Below are 14,739 nucleotides of genomic sequence, written 5' to 3'. Positions count from 1 at the left end.
TGACCTAAAATGCTGCGTTTGGTAGTGAGATTGTACTTTTTTGCACACAGAAACTCAAGATTAATAAACTAAATTCATCACGTTCTGTAATTACTAGTAGAATATTGAAGAAAGCAGTGTAACGTTGGCGATAGAACGAAAGAACTAAAAATTGCTAGAATTAATCCATTGATAGACCAATTATTGGGCACATTTTGCACTGTTATTTTGTCATAATTTTGGCTATTTACGGTGCTAAAAATTGAAATTTTGCTCATACTTGATATTTGTGCGAATTATAAGTGGTTGGTATTAAAAGTAATCTCCAGAGGGCAAATTCCAGAAGACTAGGTATTATCTGGCGTGCCCACGCCAGACAACATGGAGTTGCGTGAAAAAGCCGGACACGAGGGATTGGTAGCAGCAAAAATGTGGGCAATTAAGAAGTTAGGCCTGCGTGGACCAGAGGCATGGGATTAAAATCCCAAAAAGAAAAGGTTTGCTGAGGACCCTTTGAGTGGAATTCTCCTGGCGGCGCTACGAGGAGAATAAGAAGCCAGATTCACGTGAAAATATGGGATTAGCTTTAGTTTTCTTTTTCCCTAGCCGTCAGACGTTGTATACTCTTCTCTTGCATTTTGGCTTTCACGTTTTTTACTCTTTTGCTTTGGCTTTAGCTCTGTACAATTTTCGTTGGCTTTTGCGTTGTACTTCGGCTTCAGTACGAACATTAACGCAGAGACAAGGAAGACATTTTCTTTTCTTTCTTTCGTCATTACTCCATCGTTCCAATTTCGTTGATGACTGTACGGATGAAATCAACCAACCCACGCAAAATTGATACGATGAGGAGCGGCTAGGTTTCTCCTCTACCTAAAGGTTAACGCGAAGGCGCGGTCCATAACATCTGTGAGATCTAATCGAATCTTCATTATTTCTTCCAATTTGTTGCTATTCGTGCGTTTCCTGAATTAATTGTTCATGGGTATTTTATTAATTGAATATCAACGGCCGGGTATTTAATTTAATTGAATAGCCTACTGTCTCATTAACTAAATTGAATCCGTAATTGTTCGTTTAGTTGATAATTAGTAAAAACCACCATAATTGGCTTTATGTTGGGGAAGCGCAGGATCTAATTTAAATAAACCCTCTTAGCGTGTTTATTGATTAGGGTTGGATTTTTCTAGCTTTAATGCAACTGGATAATTAAATTCCTATGGTCGTACCTAGGGTTGTTTTCTGGTTAGAGAAGCAGTCAACGGTCGTACCTTGACTGTCGAAAAGGTAAGGAAAAATTGGCTGTCAGAGTTTGTTGATAGTTATAACCAACCTAGTGATAAATGGATGAAATATCTTTGCATCGATGAGCATTTAATTGAACCGTGCCTGAGCAGTTGATCTTTTGGGTAGAACTTTTATTAATTGCTATTTTTAGTAAATTGTGCTTTGTGAGTTAGTTTTGCATTTTGTTTGTTTTATTTTTATTTTTATTTTCCTCCCATAAAAAACCCCCCATACTCTGACCTCTAAAAGAAACGAATTATTTCCAATCCCTGTGGATTCGACCCTACTCACCGCTATATACAAAATTGTAATTTTCTTGAATACGTAATTATTATTGCACAGGCTCGACACCTGTCAATTTTTGGCGCCGTTGCCGGGGAGCTAGCGTTTGGATTATTTGTTTCTTTTCAAATTCAGTTTTTATTTTATTTTATTCTATTCTTCTTGGTATTTTTGCTAGTTTATGCCCCGTTCTCTTTGCACAGGTGAATTGATATGCGACCCCGAGGTTGAGAAGGCAGCGCGTAGGTGATAGGGTATATTTTGTTAGTAATTTTATTATTAATTTCCCCTTTTATCCATGACAAATATTGTGTTAATTGTTGATATTTACTTATATTTGGTATTTGGAATCAATTTTAGGAGTGAAGCCGAAAATTACCAAATGGTCCTACTAGCAATAGGAGACAAGAGTCAATTCGGCAGGGCCTATCCTTGGTAATTCATCTTCTCAATTCGGTGGAGGCCCACGGAATAGAATTAGTCATTTGGCTCTTAAGGAGAAAGTAACGTACAGAGATGAAGAGGGAAGAAGTAAAATCAGCAGGCCTTCTTTTCGGGTAGCTTTGACTACCAATTGGGTGGGGACCACTGGAGAGAAGATTATGTTCTTTCTTTTAGCTTTTAAGTAGACAAGAAAAAACCGTACAGACGGCGAGAGTTTCAGCTTTTAGTTTTAGTTCTAGTTTTCTTTCTTTCGACTGGCCTCTGACACACGCCAGGTGTTCGACAATATTCTCCAACGGGAAAAACACCTTTTATCCTTTGCTTTCTAGTAGAAAACGCAATGCCTTTGCAATCTATTAATTCGTGTGGTGATTTAATTATGCGGCGTGGCTAAGCCTTCCATCTAGTCAAGGGTCAACTCGACGGCGCAGTCCCGAAAATCTGTGAGATCTAATTAGTTTTCACGCGTTCCTCAATTTATTAATATTTGCACGTTATCTGCTTGAATTTTCATGAGATTATTTTATTATTTGAATGTCAAGGGCCCGGTGTTCAATGTGATTTATTAATCTCGTGCCAATTTAGTCAATTAAATCCGTAATTGTTTGATTGATTAATATTAGTGGCAACTGGTGTGTTTACACATTAGGGAAACGTGCAATCTAATTTAAATAACCCTCGTAGCGTGTTATTGATTAGGGCTAAGTTTTTCTAGTGATTAATGCAATTGAAAAATTAATTCCTACGGTCGTACCTAAGAGTATTTTCTGGTTAGAAGTAATCAATGGTCGTACCTTGGTTATCAATAAATTAAGGAAAAATTGGTCGTTAGAATTCGTCGGCGACTATAACTAGTCTATTAATAAATTAAGTGAACCTTTCTTGCATCAATGATCGGGTAAATGGATTGTGTTTGAGTAGTTGTATCCTTGGCTAGAATTTATTTATTCCTGATTTACTTCCTGCTATATTTGTGCTAGTTAATTATTTATTTTTAGTTGGATTGTTTAATTATTTTTAGTTGCCTATCCGTGAAATCCCCCTCTTACCAATTGGACTTTAAAAGAGACAAATATCTCCAGTCCCTGAGGAGACGACCCTATTTGTCACTGTCTACTATTTAGTAAATTTCGTCAATTAATTAATTTTGGTATATCGGATTCAGCAAACTCTTCGAGAACAGGGTGAATCAAGTAACCCATTGCACACCTAGAGTCCCTGCTCCAGTACCTAAGATTAATTTTTGACTGCTTTTAGTGGTATTTAGGTTTTTACTATTATTATTGCACAGGTTCGGCACCTGTCAATTTTTGGCGCCGTTGCCGGGGATTGGCGTTATTATTTGTTTCTTTTTAAATTCATTTTTGTTCTAATTTTCTGGTATTTTTCTAGTGTATGCCTCGATCTTCTCGTACAGGTGATTTGATTTTTGACCCTGAAGTAGAGAAGACCGCGCGTAGAACGAGAAAGGAAACCAGACAACTCAGAAAGGAGCACTCCAGTGCTACGTCTCAGAGACCTGAGTCAGAAGTTGAACCAACAGATTCATTTGGTAACACTTCAAGTGAATCGGAGCAGGAAGAAATCCCCATGGCTAATGCACGAACATTAAGGGAGTTGGCTGCTCCTGATTTAAATCAGCAGCCTTTATGCATTACTTTCCCGAGTTTGAGTGAAAACACTTCATTTGAATTGAAATCGGGTCTAATTCACCTTTTACCCTCTTTTCATGGTTTACCAGGTGAAGAGCCGTATAAGCATCTGCAGGAGTTTGATGTCGTGTGCAATAGTATGAAGCCCCCGGGAATTACAGAAGAGCAGATAAAAATGAGGGCATTCCCCTTTTCCTTGAAGGATTCTGCAAAGGACTGGCTGTACTACCTGCCACCAGATAGCACCACCACGTGAGACCAATTGAAGAAAAAATTTTTAGACAAATATTTTCCGGCGTCCAGGGCTGCAAGCCTAAGGAAAGAAATTTGCGGGATCAAGCAGCATCCAGTGGAGTCACTCTATGAGTATTGGGAACGGTTCAAGAACTTGTTGCACAAGTGTCCCCAGCACCAGATAAGTGAGCAGTTGCTCATTCAGTATTTTTATGAGAGGCTCCTTTTCAGAGATAGGAGCATAATTGATGCTGCAAGTGGAGGGGCACTAGTGAACAAAATCCCTCGGGAAGTAAGGGAGCTAATAGAAGGGATGACAGAGAATTCACAACAGTTCGGTACGAGGGAGGATGTCCCAGTACGCAAGGTGAATGAGGTTCAGACATCCTCTATCCAGCAGCAGCTAACTGAGTTGACCTCGTTCGTTAGGCAACTGGCTGTGAAAAATGCATCACAAGCCAGGGTATGTGGGGTTTGCACTGGTATGGGACATTCTGCAGACATGTGCCCAACGATTCAGGAAGAAACTGCAGAACAGGTGAACATGACTGACCACGCGTCCGTGCCAAGAAAGCAGTACGACCCTTACTTAAGCACCTACAATCCCGGGTGGAGAGATCATCCCAACCTCAGTTATGGAAGAAATAGGCAGCCCAACTTTGCTCCGAACAGGCAGTCTAATTTTGTGCCAAATAAGCGACCAGGGTACCAGCAGCAATACCAACCCCGACCACTTCCGCCCCCAAACTCTGGTCCATCTTTGGAGGAGATGATGAAACAAATGATGACAACCATTACGTAAAATCAGCAAAGGACGGACTCCGAAATGCAGGACACAAGAAATCAGATAAGTCAAATGGCCACAACAATCAACCGGTTGGATTCCCAGAACCAAGGTAAATTACCGTCTCAGCCTGAATTAAATCCGAAGAACGTGAGCGCAATGACCCTAAGGAGCGGGAAGGAAATTCAGGGGCCCGAACCTGTGACTCCTAAGGACAAGGACGAGGAACGAATCGAGAAAGAGTTGGAAGAGGTGGGCGGAGACACCAAAAATCCAAAGGTAACCTCGGATCCAATCATTGCAGTTAGGAGTAATCCACCTCCTCCCTTTCCTAGCAAGTTAGAAAAATCAAAGAAGCAGGACAAGGAGAAAGAAGTCCTGGAGATCTTTCGCAAGGTGGAGATCAACATTCCCCTACTGGATGCGATCAAACAAGTACCTCGATATGCAAAGTTTATGAGAGACTTGTGTGTCAACCGAAGGTGGTTGAAGGGAGATGAGAGAGTGGTAGTGGGGGAAAATGTGTCAACAATCCTGCAACGAAAGCTTCCACCGAAATACGGAGACCCATGTATGTTCACTATTCCTTGTAGAAAAGGCAATACCTTGATTGGAAAGGCTATATTAGATTTAGGAGCCTCAATTAATGTCATGCCGAAATCTATATATGCTTCTCTGAAATTAGGATCTCTGAAAGACACTGAAATAATAATCCAACTGGCTGACCGAACCAATGCATACCCTGACGGATTGATTGAAGATGTTTTAGTGAAAATTAATGAATTGGTTTTTCCTGCTGATTTTTACGTGCTTGATATGGATGATGAACACTCTCACGACCCATCACCTTTACTGTTAGGAAGACCCTTCTTGAGCACAGCTCGAACTAAAATTGATGTAAATAAGGGCACCCTATCTATGGAATTTGATGGTGAGATTGTTCATTTTAATATTTTCGAGTCCATGAAATATCCTTCAAAATCACATGCTGGCTCTGTTTTCTCTATAAATGTTATTGACCCTGCTGTACGAGAAGTTTTTGAAATTGAAGGCAGGGATGAGTTGGAAGTCGCCTTGACCAGACACTTCGAATCAGAGATGGCGTCTGGAGTAGAGTTGAGTGAAGAGCTCAAATGTGTGATTGGAGCGTTGCAAACGTTGCCAACCACAAAAATAAGATATGGTCTCGCACCCGTTTTTACACCTGAATCTCACCAAAGGTTACTTCCATCTGTGGTGCAGGCACCTATTCTAGAGTTGAAACCCCTACCGACACACCTCAAGTATGCATACTTGGGTGAGGGGGAGACACTCCCGGTAATCATCTTTGCGAGTTTATCAAAAGTCCAAGAAGACAAATTGATTCGAGTTTTGAGGGACCATAAGCAGGCGATAGGGTGGACCATCGCCGATATCAAAGGAATTAGCCCCGCGGTATGTATGCATCGAATTCGACTCGAGGAAGATGCTAAACCTATCCGGCAAGCTCAAAGGAGATTGAATCCCCTTATGATGGAGGTAGTGAAGAAAGAGATCCTGAAACTGCTGGATGTGGGGATAATCTTTGCTATATCAGATAGCCCCTGGGTGAGTCCAGTACAGGTGGTCCCGAAGAAGGCAGGGGTGACGGAAGAGTCAAATCAAAAGGGCGAACTCGTACCGGTTCGAAAGCCCACCGGGTGGCGGCAGTGCATAGATTATAGGAAGATGAATGCCGTCATGAAAAAAGATCACTTTTCCCTTCCTTTCATTGATCAAATGGTAGAGCGATTAGCGGGTCGAGCTTACTATTGTTTTTTGGATGGTTTTTCAGGTTATTTCCAGATTGCTATCGCACCCGAGGACCAGGAGAAAACAACCTTCACGTGCCCGTTTGGAACATTTGCATACCGGAGGATGCCATTTGGGTTATGCAATGTACCTGCTACCTTCCAACGATGCATGGTAAGTATCTTTTCAGAGTATGTTGATAAGATTATTGAGGTTTTTATGAATGATTTCAGTGTATATGGGGAAAGTTTCGATAATTGTCTAGATAACCTGAAATTAATATTGGTTAAGTGTATAGAAACTAATCTTGTGCTCAATTGGGAAATATGCCATTTTATAGTCGAGCACGGGATAGTTTTGGGTCATATAGTGTCATCTAAGGGTATTGAGGTTGATAAAGCGAAAATAGATGTTATATCTACTTTACCTTACCCTGCGAGTGTGCGGGAAGTGCGTTCTTTCTTGGAACATGCAGGTTTTTACAGGAGGTTCATAAAGGATTTCTCCAAAATTGGAGCGCCCCTGTTCCAATTTTTGCAAAATGAGGTGCCCTTTGAATTCAATGAAGCATGTAAGAAGGCGTTTGATAGGTTGAAGGAGTTATTAATCTCCTCACCTATTATCCAACCGCTCGACTGAAACCTGCAATTCGAAATCATGTGTGACGCCAGCGATTATGCAGTGGGCGCGGTGCTGGGTCAAAGAGTGGGAAAGGCAGCCCATGCTATCTACTACGCATCTCGAGCCTTGAACGGAGCTCAATTGAACTATTCGACCACCGAAAAGGAGCTTTTAGCTGTGATTTTTGCTTTAGAGAAATTTCGATCCTATTTACTTGGTGCTAAAGTTATTATCTTCTCTGATCATGCAGCTTTGCGGTATTTGTTGACCAAAAAAGAGGTAAAATCACGACTTATAAGGTGGATACTATTGCTACAAGAGTTTGACCTGGAGATCAGAGACAAAAAAGGAGCCGAAAATTTGGTAGCAGATCACTTGAGTCGAGTACAAGTCACCGAGGATGACCTCCCACTGAGAGAAACATTCCCCGATGAGCATTTATTTTCTGCTAATTTATCTTTGCCTTGGTATGCAGATATTGTTAATTTCCTAGTTACTGACAAGTTTCCTGCAGGATGGCTTAAGGCAAAACGGGACAAGTTAAGGAGTGACGCAAAGTCTTACATCTGGGATGACCCTTACCTCTGGAAGCGTGGTGCCGATCAAATCATTAGTAGATGTGTAAGTGAAAATGAATTCCAATCTATTTTAGCTTATTGTCACTCTTTTGCATGTGGAGGTCACTTTGGACCAAAAAGGACGGCTCGTAAGGTTCTAGAGAGTGAATTTTATTGGCCGACCCTCTTTAAGGATGCCTACTTATTTTGTAAGTCATATGATAGGTGCCAACGAGTAGGTAATATTTCTCGTAGGGATCAAATGACCCAAACCCCAATAATTTTTGTGGAGATTTTTGACGTTTGGGGTATTGATTTTATGGGCCCTTTTCCTTCGTCTTATGGTTTTCTATATATATTGCTGGCCGTAGACTATGTTTCGAAATGGGTGGAAGCAAAGTCCACCATACTAATAACTCCAAAGTGGTTGTAGAATTTGTCAAATCTATTATTGTTGTCCGCTTTGGGATGCCGCGAGCAATTGTAAGTGATAGGGGTACCCATTTCTGCAACAAGACGATTGCTGCACTTTTCAGGAGGTACGGTGTCTTGCACAAAGTCTCCACTTCTTACCATCCTCAGACAAACGGTCAGGCGAAAACATCAAATCGGGAGATCAAGTCAATTTTGGAGAAAATGGTTCGCCCCGATAGGAAGGATTGGAGCATGCGACTTGAAGATGCCTTATGGGCGTATAGAACGGCGTACAAGACGCCAATCGGCATGTCCCCTTATCGTTTGGTATTTGGGAAGCCATGTCACCTCCCTGTCGAGTTCGAGCATAGAGTATTTTGGGCGGTTAAACAATGCAATATGGACATCGAAGATGGCGGAATTCAAAGAAAGTTGCAATTACAAGAATTGGAGGAAATTCGCAATGAGGCCTATGAGAATGCTGTGATTTATAAGGAGAAAAATAAGATATTTCATGACCAGCAGGTGTCTAGGAAAATGTTTGAATGTGGGCAAAAAGTTCTACTGTACTACTCGAAGTTGAAGTTATTTCCAGGTAAGTTACGTTCTCGTTGGATAAGTCCCTTTGTTGTAACTAATGTCTTTGATTATGGTGCAGTGGAGATCCAGAGTCTAAGGACGGAGAAGAAATTTGTGGTGAATGGTCATCGTCTCAAGCCATATTATGATGGGGCTCCAATTGAACGGGTAGAGACGATGCGTTTAGAGGACCCGATTTGCTTGGTTTAAGCGAATTACGGGCTGTGTCTAGCCAAAGACACTAAAGAAAGGCGCTTGTTTAGGAGGCAACCCGAATATAGATTTTATTGTTTTTAGTTGTTTATTTCTTTAGTTTTGTCGTTTCTCCATTGGGTAGTATCAATGCTAATATCTCCTCCACTGTGATCAGGAAGTGAAATCTTGGCGTGCCCGCGCGGTGTTTGTGTTTTCTGAGACCAGAGGACGAAAACTAATCTTGGCGTGCCCACGCGGTGTTGGACGACCCAAACCAGGTTTTTGCAATAAAAAAAATATTATTATTATTATTATTATTATTATTATTACTTACATTAAAAGAAAAAGAAAAGATTATTTTCTATCTAAACCCTAAAAGAAAAAAAAAATAAACAAAAAAATAAATAATAGAAAAATAAACAAAAAAATAATAATAATAATATAAATAAACAAAAAATTTTTTTTTTTCTAATTTGGACAATTTACATTAGAGTAATGTTTGAAAAATATATATATATATTTTCCCTTTTCTCTTTTCTTTTTCTTCTTTCTTTTCTTTTTTTTTTTCTTTTTTTCTTTTCTTTCTTTCTTCTTCTTTCTTTCTTTCTTCTTCCCCGCTGCCCCTATTTCCCTTTTCCTTCTTTTCTTCTTTCGGCCGCCGCCCCTTTCACCCAAATCACCAGAGCTCCACCACCACACCAGCTCTCCTCAGCCTCGTCCGCCTCAGCTCGCCACGCCGCAGCAGACCGCCGTCGCAACTCCACCCCTCGCCGCGCCCAGCTAACCCCAGCCGCGGCCAACGGCGCACCATCACGCCCTCGCGCGCGCCCGAGCTCAACGCTGTCGCGGCCTGGCGCGCTGCCTACGCCGCCTATTTTCCGTCAAGCCGCACTCACCTGGCCGCTGACAGCCCGCGGGCGCAACCAGCAATCGGGCGCGCGCTCCTTCTCCCTCGCGTGCGGTTCCTCCTCAGCTCGTCCGCTACCCGCGTGCGACACCAGACTCGCGGCCACCATCAGCTCTTCCCTCTCTCACCTCACTCTGCCACAGCTGCCGCCACCTCCAAGCTCGCCGCGCCTCACCTCCAATTCGCTTCCACCCCAGCACCAGCTCCAACCCTCTCGCGGCCGTCCATCCCAGCACGTTACCACCTGTCAATTTTTGGCAGGTGGAGGTATTGCAATTCCTGCCTCAATTAGTCTTATTCTGAACCCTGAATTGCAAAATTTTGTACCTTTTCTTGGGCTTCTTGTTGGAATACACCAGGCAGTGATTTTGGCCATTTTCTGGAGTTAATTTTGGGTAGAGTTGAGTTAAACTGCTGCGATATTTGGGGGTACTTTGGGAGTAAGTTGCCAATTAATTCTGGCTTTAAGTTTGGCTCATTTTTGGCGCTGCTTGGGTGTTCGAATCTATTTTGTTCATTGGGTTGGTTATTTGCTTTAATTCTCCCTATACACTCACTAGTGGTATTGGTAATGGTAGTTGTTTAGCATCTGATAATCGGTGTTATTTGGATAAAGCAGGGGGTGATTTCGGCATTTTCTGGGGAACTTGTTGGACAGAATAGGTGTTTAATTGTTGCCATAGTGAGGTTCTTTTTTGCTATTTGTTGAAAAGCTTGCCTTTTGATTACTTTTTCCCTGCGACTCACCAGTGGTACTGGTTGTGATCTTTTGCCTATCGTTGTGGTTTATATTTGAAGATACTTGCTTATTTTGAAGTTAAAGTTCTTGCATTTGAGTTGCTGCTATTGAATTTAATTCTTTCCTGTCTGTGCACCAGTGGTACTAGTTGTAGGGTTGCTTTTCATTTCTTAATCATTCCTACTGTGGCACTTCCATTGCTTATTGTGGTTGGGCTGTATTGTTTATGCCTTTGATTAAATTGGACCCCCAGTGCTTGTTGGTTGCTTGTGCTGTTTTGTTGAGGTAATTTTTATAGCCTGTAGGTGCTTGAATTGTGCTTTCTATTGATTGGGTCACTTGCTAGCTACCATGGTCAGACCACGGTCTTCCTCTTCTAGGTCTAGGACCTCTAGAACCCCTCAGCCCCCTCCACCCCAGCACTCCATTCCCGCCTCTGACCCCTCGCACGATCCTTCCTCCTCTGGGAGGCGGGCTCGTCTTGGGCGACAAAGAGGCATCCATATCTCTGACCCTGCACAGTTTGGGGGTCATTTGGACTTCACCAGGGCAGCCGACAAGCGGCGATATACTGAGGCTTGTGAACGGCGGATTATTCCATGCCGTTATCGGGACGCCACCACGCTGGGCCTCCTAAATATTCGAGTTCGTTTTGACGATTTGATTGAGGCCATTGGGTGGCTCCTCTATTCTCGTATTACTGACCTCCCAGCCTTCGTTGAGTTAGTTAGGGAGTTCTATGCCACATTTGAATTCGACCTTCCCACTGGTTACACAGTTTCTACCCCTGATGTCATTCGTTTCCGTTTAATTGGTCAGGAGTTCCACCATTCCATAACCGACTTCAATCTGGCCCTTGGTTTTATTGATCCTACATATGCCGAGTCTTGGGAGTATGCTGAGAGTGCATGTGACTATGTCCAACCGTTTTTCTCCCGTTATCGCTATATTTGGGATGAGATGTCCGTAGACAGGGATAACTATGACCCTCGTCTATCTAAGGATTCTTATCTGAAGGACCCGGCCTCTCGCTATATCCACCGTTTTTTGGCCTATAGTTTCTCGGGTAGGCGAGATAGTTCGGGCATTCTGTCTAAGCCCGAATTTTTCTTTATATGGTGCATGCATAACAAGATTAAGGTTAATCTGGGGTGCTGGCTCGCGTCTCAGTTCAAGTCCATTTTGCCTAAAAAGAAGCGCCCCTTGATTCTTGGGTCTTACATTACTCACTTGCCTATTAATTTTCATGTATTTGATATTTCTAACCATAACTTGCATATAGCCTGTCAAATGGAGCCTTTGGATATCCCGTGCTTAGAGAAAATGGGCTTAGTTCGGGAGGGCGACAATGGTTGGGAGGTAGTTCCCCCGGGGCCGCTACGCCCTCCCCCTCGGTCATCTTTTGCCCGAGCTTCCACTGAGGGCGGCGACTCTGGCCCGTCTTCCTCCGCTCCGCCACCTACCACCCCATCGGCCGACGATTGGATCCAACTCCGGAACACCGTTGAGAGACTGGAGACTCGCGTGACTCACATTGGCATCAACTTGCATAACATGGCGCAAAATCTGGCTGCATTTATGCAACAGGCGGGAATTGCTCCTCAGTTCGCGCCCGATCCACCCCTGTTTTGACGACTACAGGGAAGTACCGTTGCCCCTCTCCTTGCTTTTTGCTGTTACGTTATCACATTGAGGGCAATGTGTGACTTAGGTGTGGGGGGGGTCAGTTTGTGCTAGATATTTCCAGTTTTCATTTTTGGGGTGTTTTTCCTATGTTTTTAGTTTGAGTGTTTTCTGTTTAGGTGTTGTTCCTTTATTTCTTTTGGGTGTTTTCTCTTGCTTTTATCTTGGTGAGTATGTTGGCAGCTCACTTTTTTTTATTGTTAGTTGTAGTTTATACTATGAGTTGAGTTTCGGTGGCAAGTAAGAGTATGCGGTCTTGGTGAATATTTTGAGTTTAACGACTTGGTGCAATTTATGGCTGACTTGTTTAGGCAATATAAATATTTTGCTGGCATTGTTGTGTAGATTGGTCTCCTGTTTACCTTAGTTCTCCGTATTTAGGACATGACGCAGGGTATGATCTGTAATTACTTGGTATTTTGGTGTTTATTGGTGAATAACGTATGGCTATACTCCGCTGGTGTCGTCACCCAGTAACCGGGAGTCTTCACCACAAGTGTCGGCTCTCGCGTCAAAAAGTGGCGATGTCTATGAGTAAGTAGTCCTGGAGCTGTGAAAAGTTGAGCAACTGGGCTCTTTCATCTAAAAATGTCAGAGTTCACGTCGAAAGACTTGAATAGCTTGGGACTAAGCATTATTCGTGCAATCCAAAAAAAAAAATCAAAAAAAAAATAAAAAAAAAGAAAAAGGAAACGAAAAAAAAGAAAAAAATCAGATGTGAAAAATATGTTAGTTTATGATCATGTTGGCCTGCCGATCCTTGGTTTGTAATGTTGAGATTTTGGTTGCCAGTTGACTTAATTACTGACTGTTGCTAGTTAATATTTGAATTTCCTAAGTGAGTTAGCCATGAATTGGACAGATCTATGAACTTAGGAGCTAACCGGGAGAGATATGTCTTGACACTTAGCCACTAAATCTTAATTTTGGGTATAAGCACAATTGGCAATGATAATGTGAAAGCTAGCCATTGTTGAGTTGAATTGTCCCCATGCTTGAGAGCAAGCATGATTCAGGTGTGGGGGGAATTGATAGGGTATATTTTGTTAGTAATTTTATTATTAATTTTCCCTTTTATCCTTGACAAATATTGTGTTAATTGCTGATATTTACTTATATTTGGTATTTGGAATCAATTTCAGGAGTGAAGCCGAAAATTACCAAATGGTCCTACTAGCAATAGGAGACAAGAGTCAATTCGGCAGGGCCTATCCTTGGTAATTCATCTTCTCAATTCGGTGGAGGCCCACGAAATAGAATTAGTCATTTGGCTCTTAAGGAGAAAGTAACGTACATAGATGAAGAGGGAAGAAGTAAAATCGGCAGGCCTTCTTTTCGGGTAGCTTTGACTACCAATTGGGTGGGGACCACTGGAGAGAAGATTTGGTTCTTTCTTTTAGCTTTTAAGTAGACAAGAAAAAACCGTACAGACGGCGAGAGTTTCAGCTTTTAGTTTTAGTTCTAGTTTTCTTTCTTTCGACTGGCCTCTGACACACGCCAGGTGTTCGACAATATTTCCCAACGGGAAAAACACCTTTTATCCTTTGCTTTCTAGTAGAAAACGCAATGCCTTTGCAATCTATTAATTCGTGTGGTGGTTTAATTATGCGGCGTGGCTAAGCCTTCCATCTAGTCAAGGGTCAACTCGATGGTGCAGTCCCGAAAATCTGTGAGATCTAATTAGTTTTCACGCGTTCCTCAATTTATTAATATTTGCACGTTATCTGCTTGAATTTTCATGAGATTATTTTATTATTTGAATGTCAAGGGCCCGATGTTCAATGTGATTTATTAATCTCATGCCAATTTAGTCAATTAAATCCGTAATTGTTTGATTGATTAATATTAGTGGCAACTGGTGTGTTTACACATTAGAGGAACATGCAATCTAATTTAAATAACCCTCGTAGCGTGTTATTAATTAGGGCTAGATTTTTCTAGTGATTAATGCAATTGAAAAATTAATTCCTACGGTCGTACCTAGGAGTATTTTTTGGTTAGGAGTAATCAATGGTCGTACCTTGGTTGTCAATAAATTAAGAAAAAATTGGTCGTTAGAATTTGTCGGCGACTATAACTAGTCTATTAATAAATTAAGTGAACCTCTCTTGCATCAATGATCGGGTAAATGGACAGTGTCTGAGTAGTTGTATCCTTGGCTAGAATTTATTTATTCCTGATTTACTTCCTACTATATTTGTGCTAGTTAATTATTTATTTTTAGTTGAATTGTTTAATTATTTTTAGTTGCCCATCCGTGAAATCCCCCTCTTACCAATTGGACTTTAAAAGAGACAAATATCTCCAGTCCCTGAGGAGACGACCCTATTTGTCACTGTCTACTATTTAGTAAATTTCGTCAATTAATTAATTCTGGTATATCGGATTCAGCAAATTCTTCGGGAACAGGGTGAATCAAGTAACCCATTGCACACCTAGAGTCCCTGCTCCAATACCTAGGATTAATTTTTGACTGCTTTTAGTGGTATTTAGGTTTTTACTATTATTATTGCACAGGTTCGGCACCTGTCAGTAGGCGGAGGCAAGAGACCAAGAGACGAAAAAAAGGGCATTTATTTATTGCAAACGAGTCAGTAGAAAACGAAGTAAGC

The 14,739-nt window shown here is 41.7% G+C and overlaps 1 protein-coding gene across 1 annotated transcript; it reads left to right on the top strand.

Moving 5' to 3' along the window:
- Window positions 1–4,734: 4,734 nt before the first annotated feature.
- LOC140007063 (uncharacterized) lies at window positions 4,735–7,071 on the top strand. The gene has a single exon (XM_072049763.1). The coding sequence runs from the start codon at window positions 4,735–4,737 to the stop codon at window positions 7,069–7,071; it is 2,337 nt and encodes a 778-aa protein (XP_071905864.1).
- Window positions 7,072–14,739: the final 7,668 nt, after the last annotated feature.

Source organism: Coffea arabica, chromosome 5e (assembly GCF_036785885.1).
Source record: "Coffea arabica cultivar ET-39 chromosome 5e, Coffea Arabica ET-39 HiFi, whole genome shotgun sequence".
NCBI lineage: Eukaryota > Viridiplantae > Streptophyta > Magnoliopsida > Gentianales > Rubiaceae > Coffea > Coffea arabica.
This window is presented reverse-complemented; position numbering and strand designations above follow the sequence as displayed.

Bases quoted from the DNA above. Each gene is read 5' to 3' on its own strand.
- LOC140007063 (XM_072049763.1), top strand. From the start codon at position 4,735: ATGGCCACAACAATCAACCGGTTGGATTCCCAGAACCAAGGTAAATTA.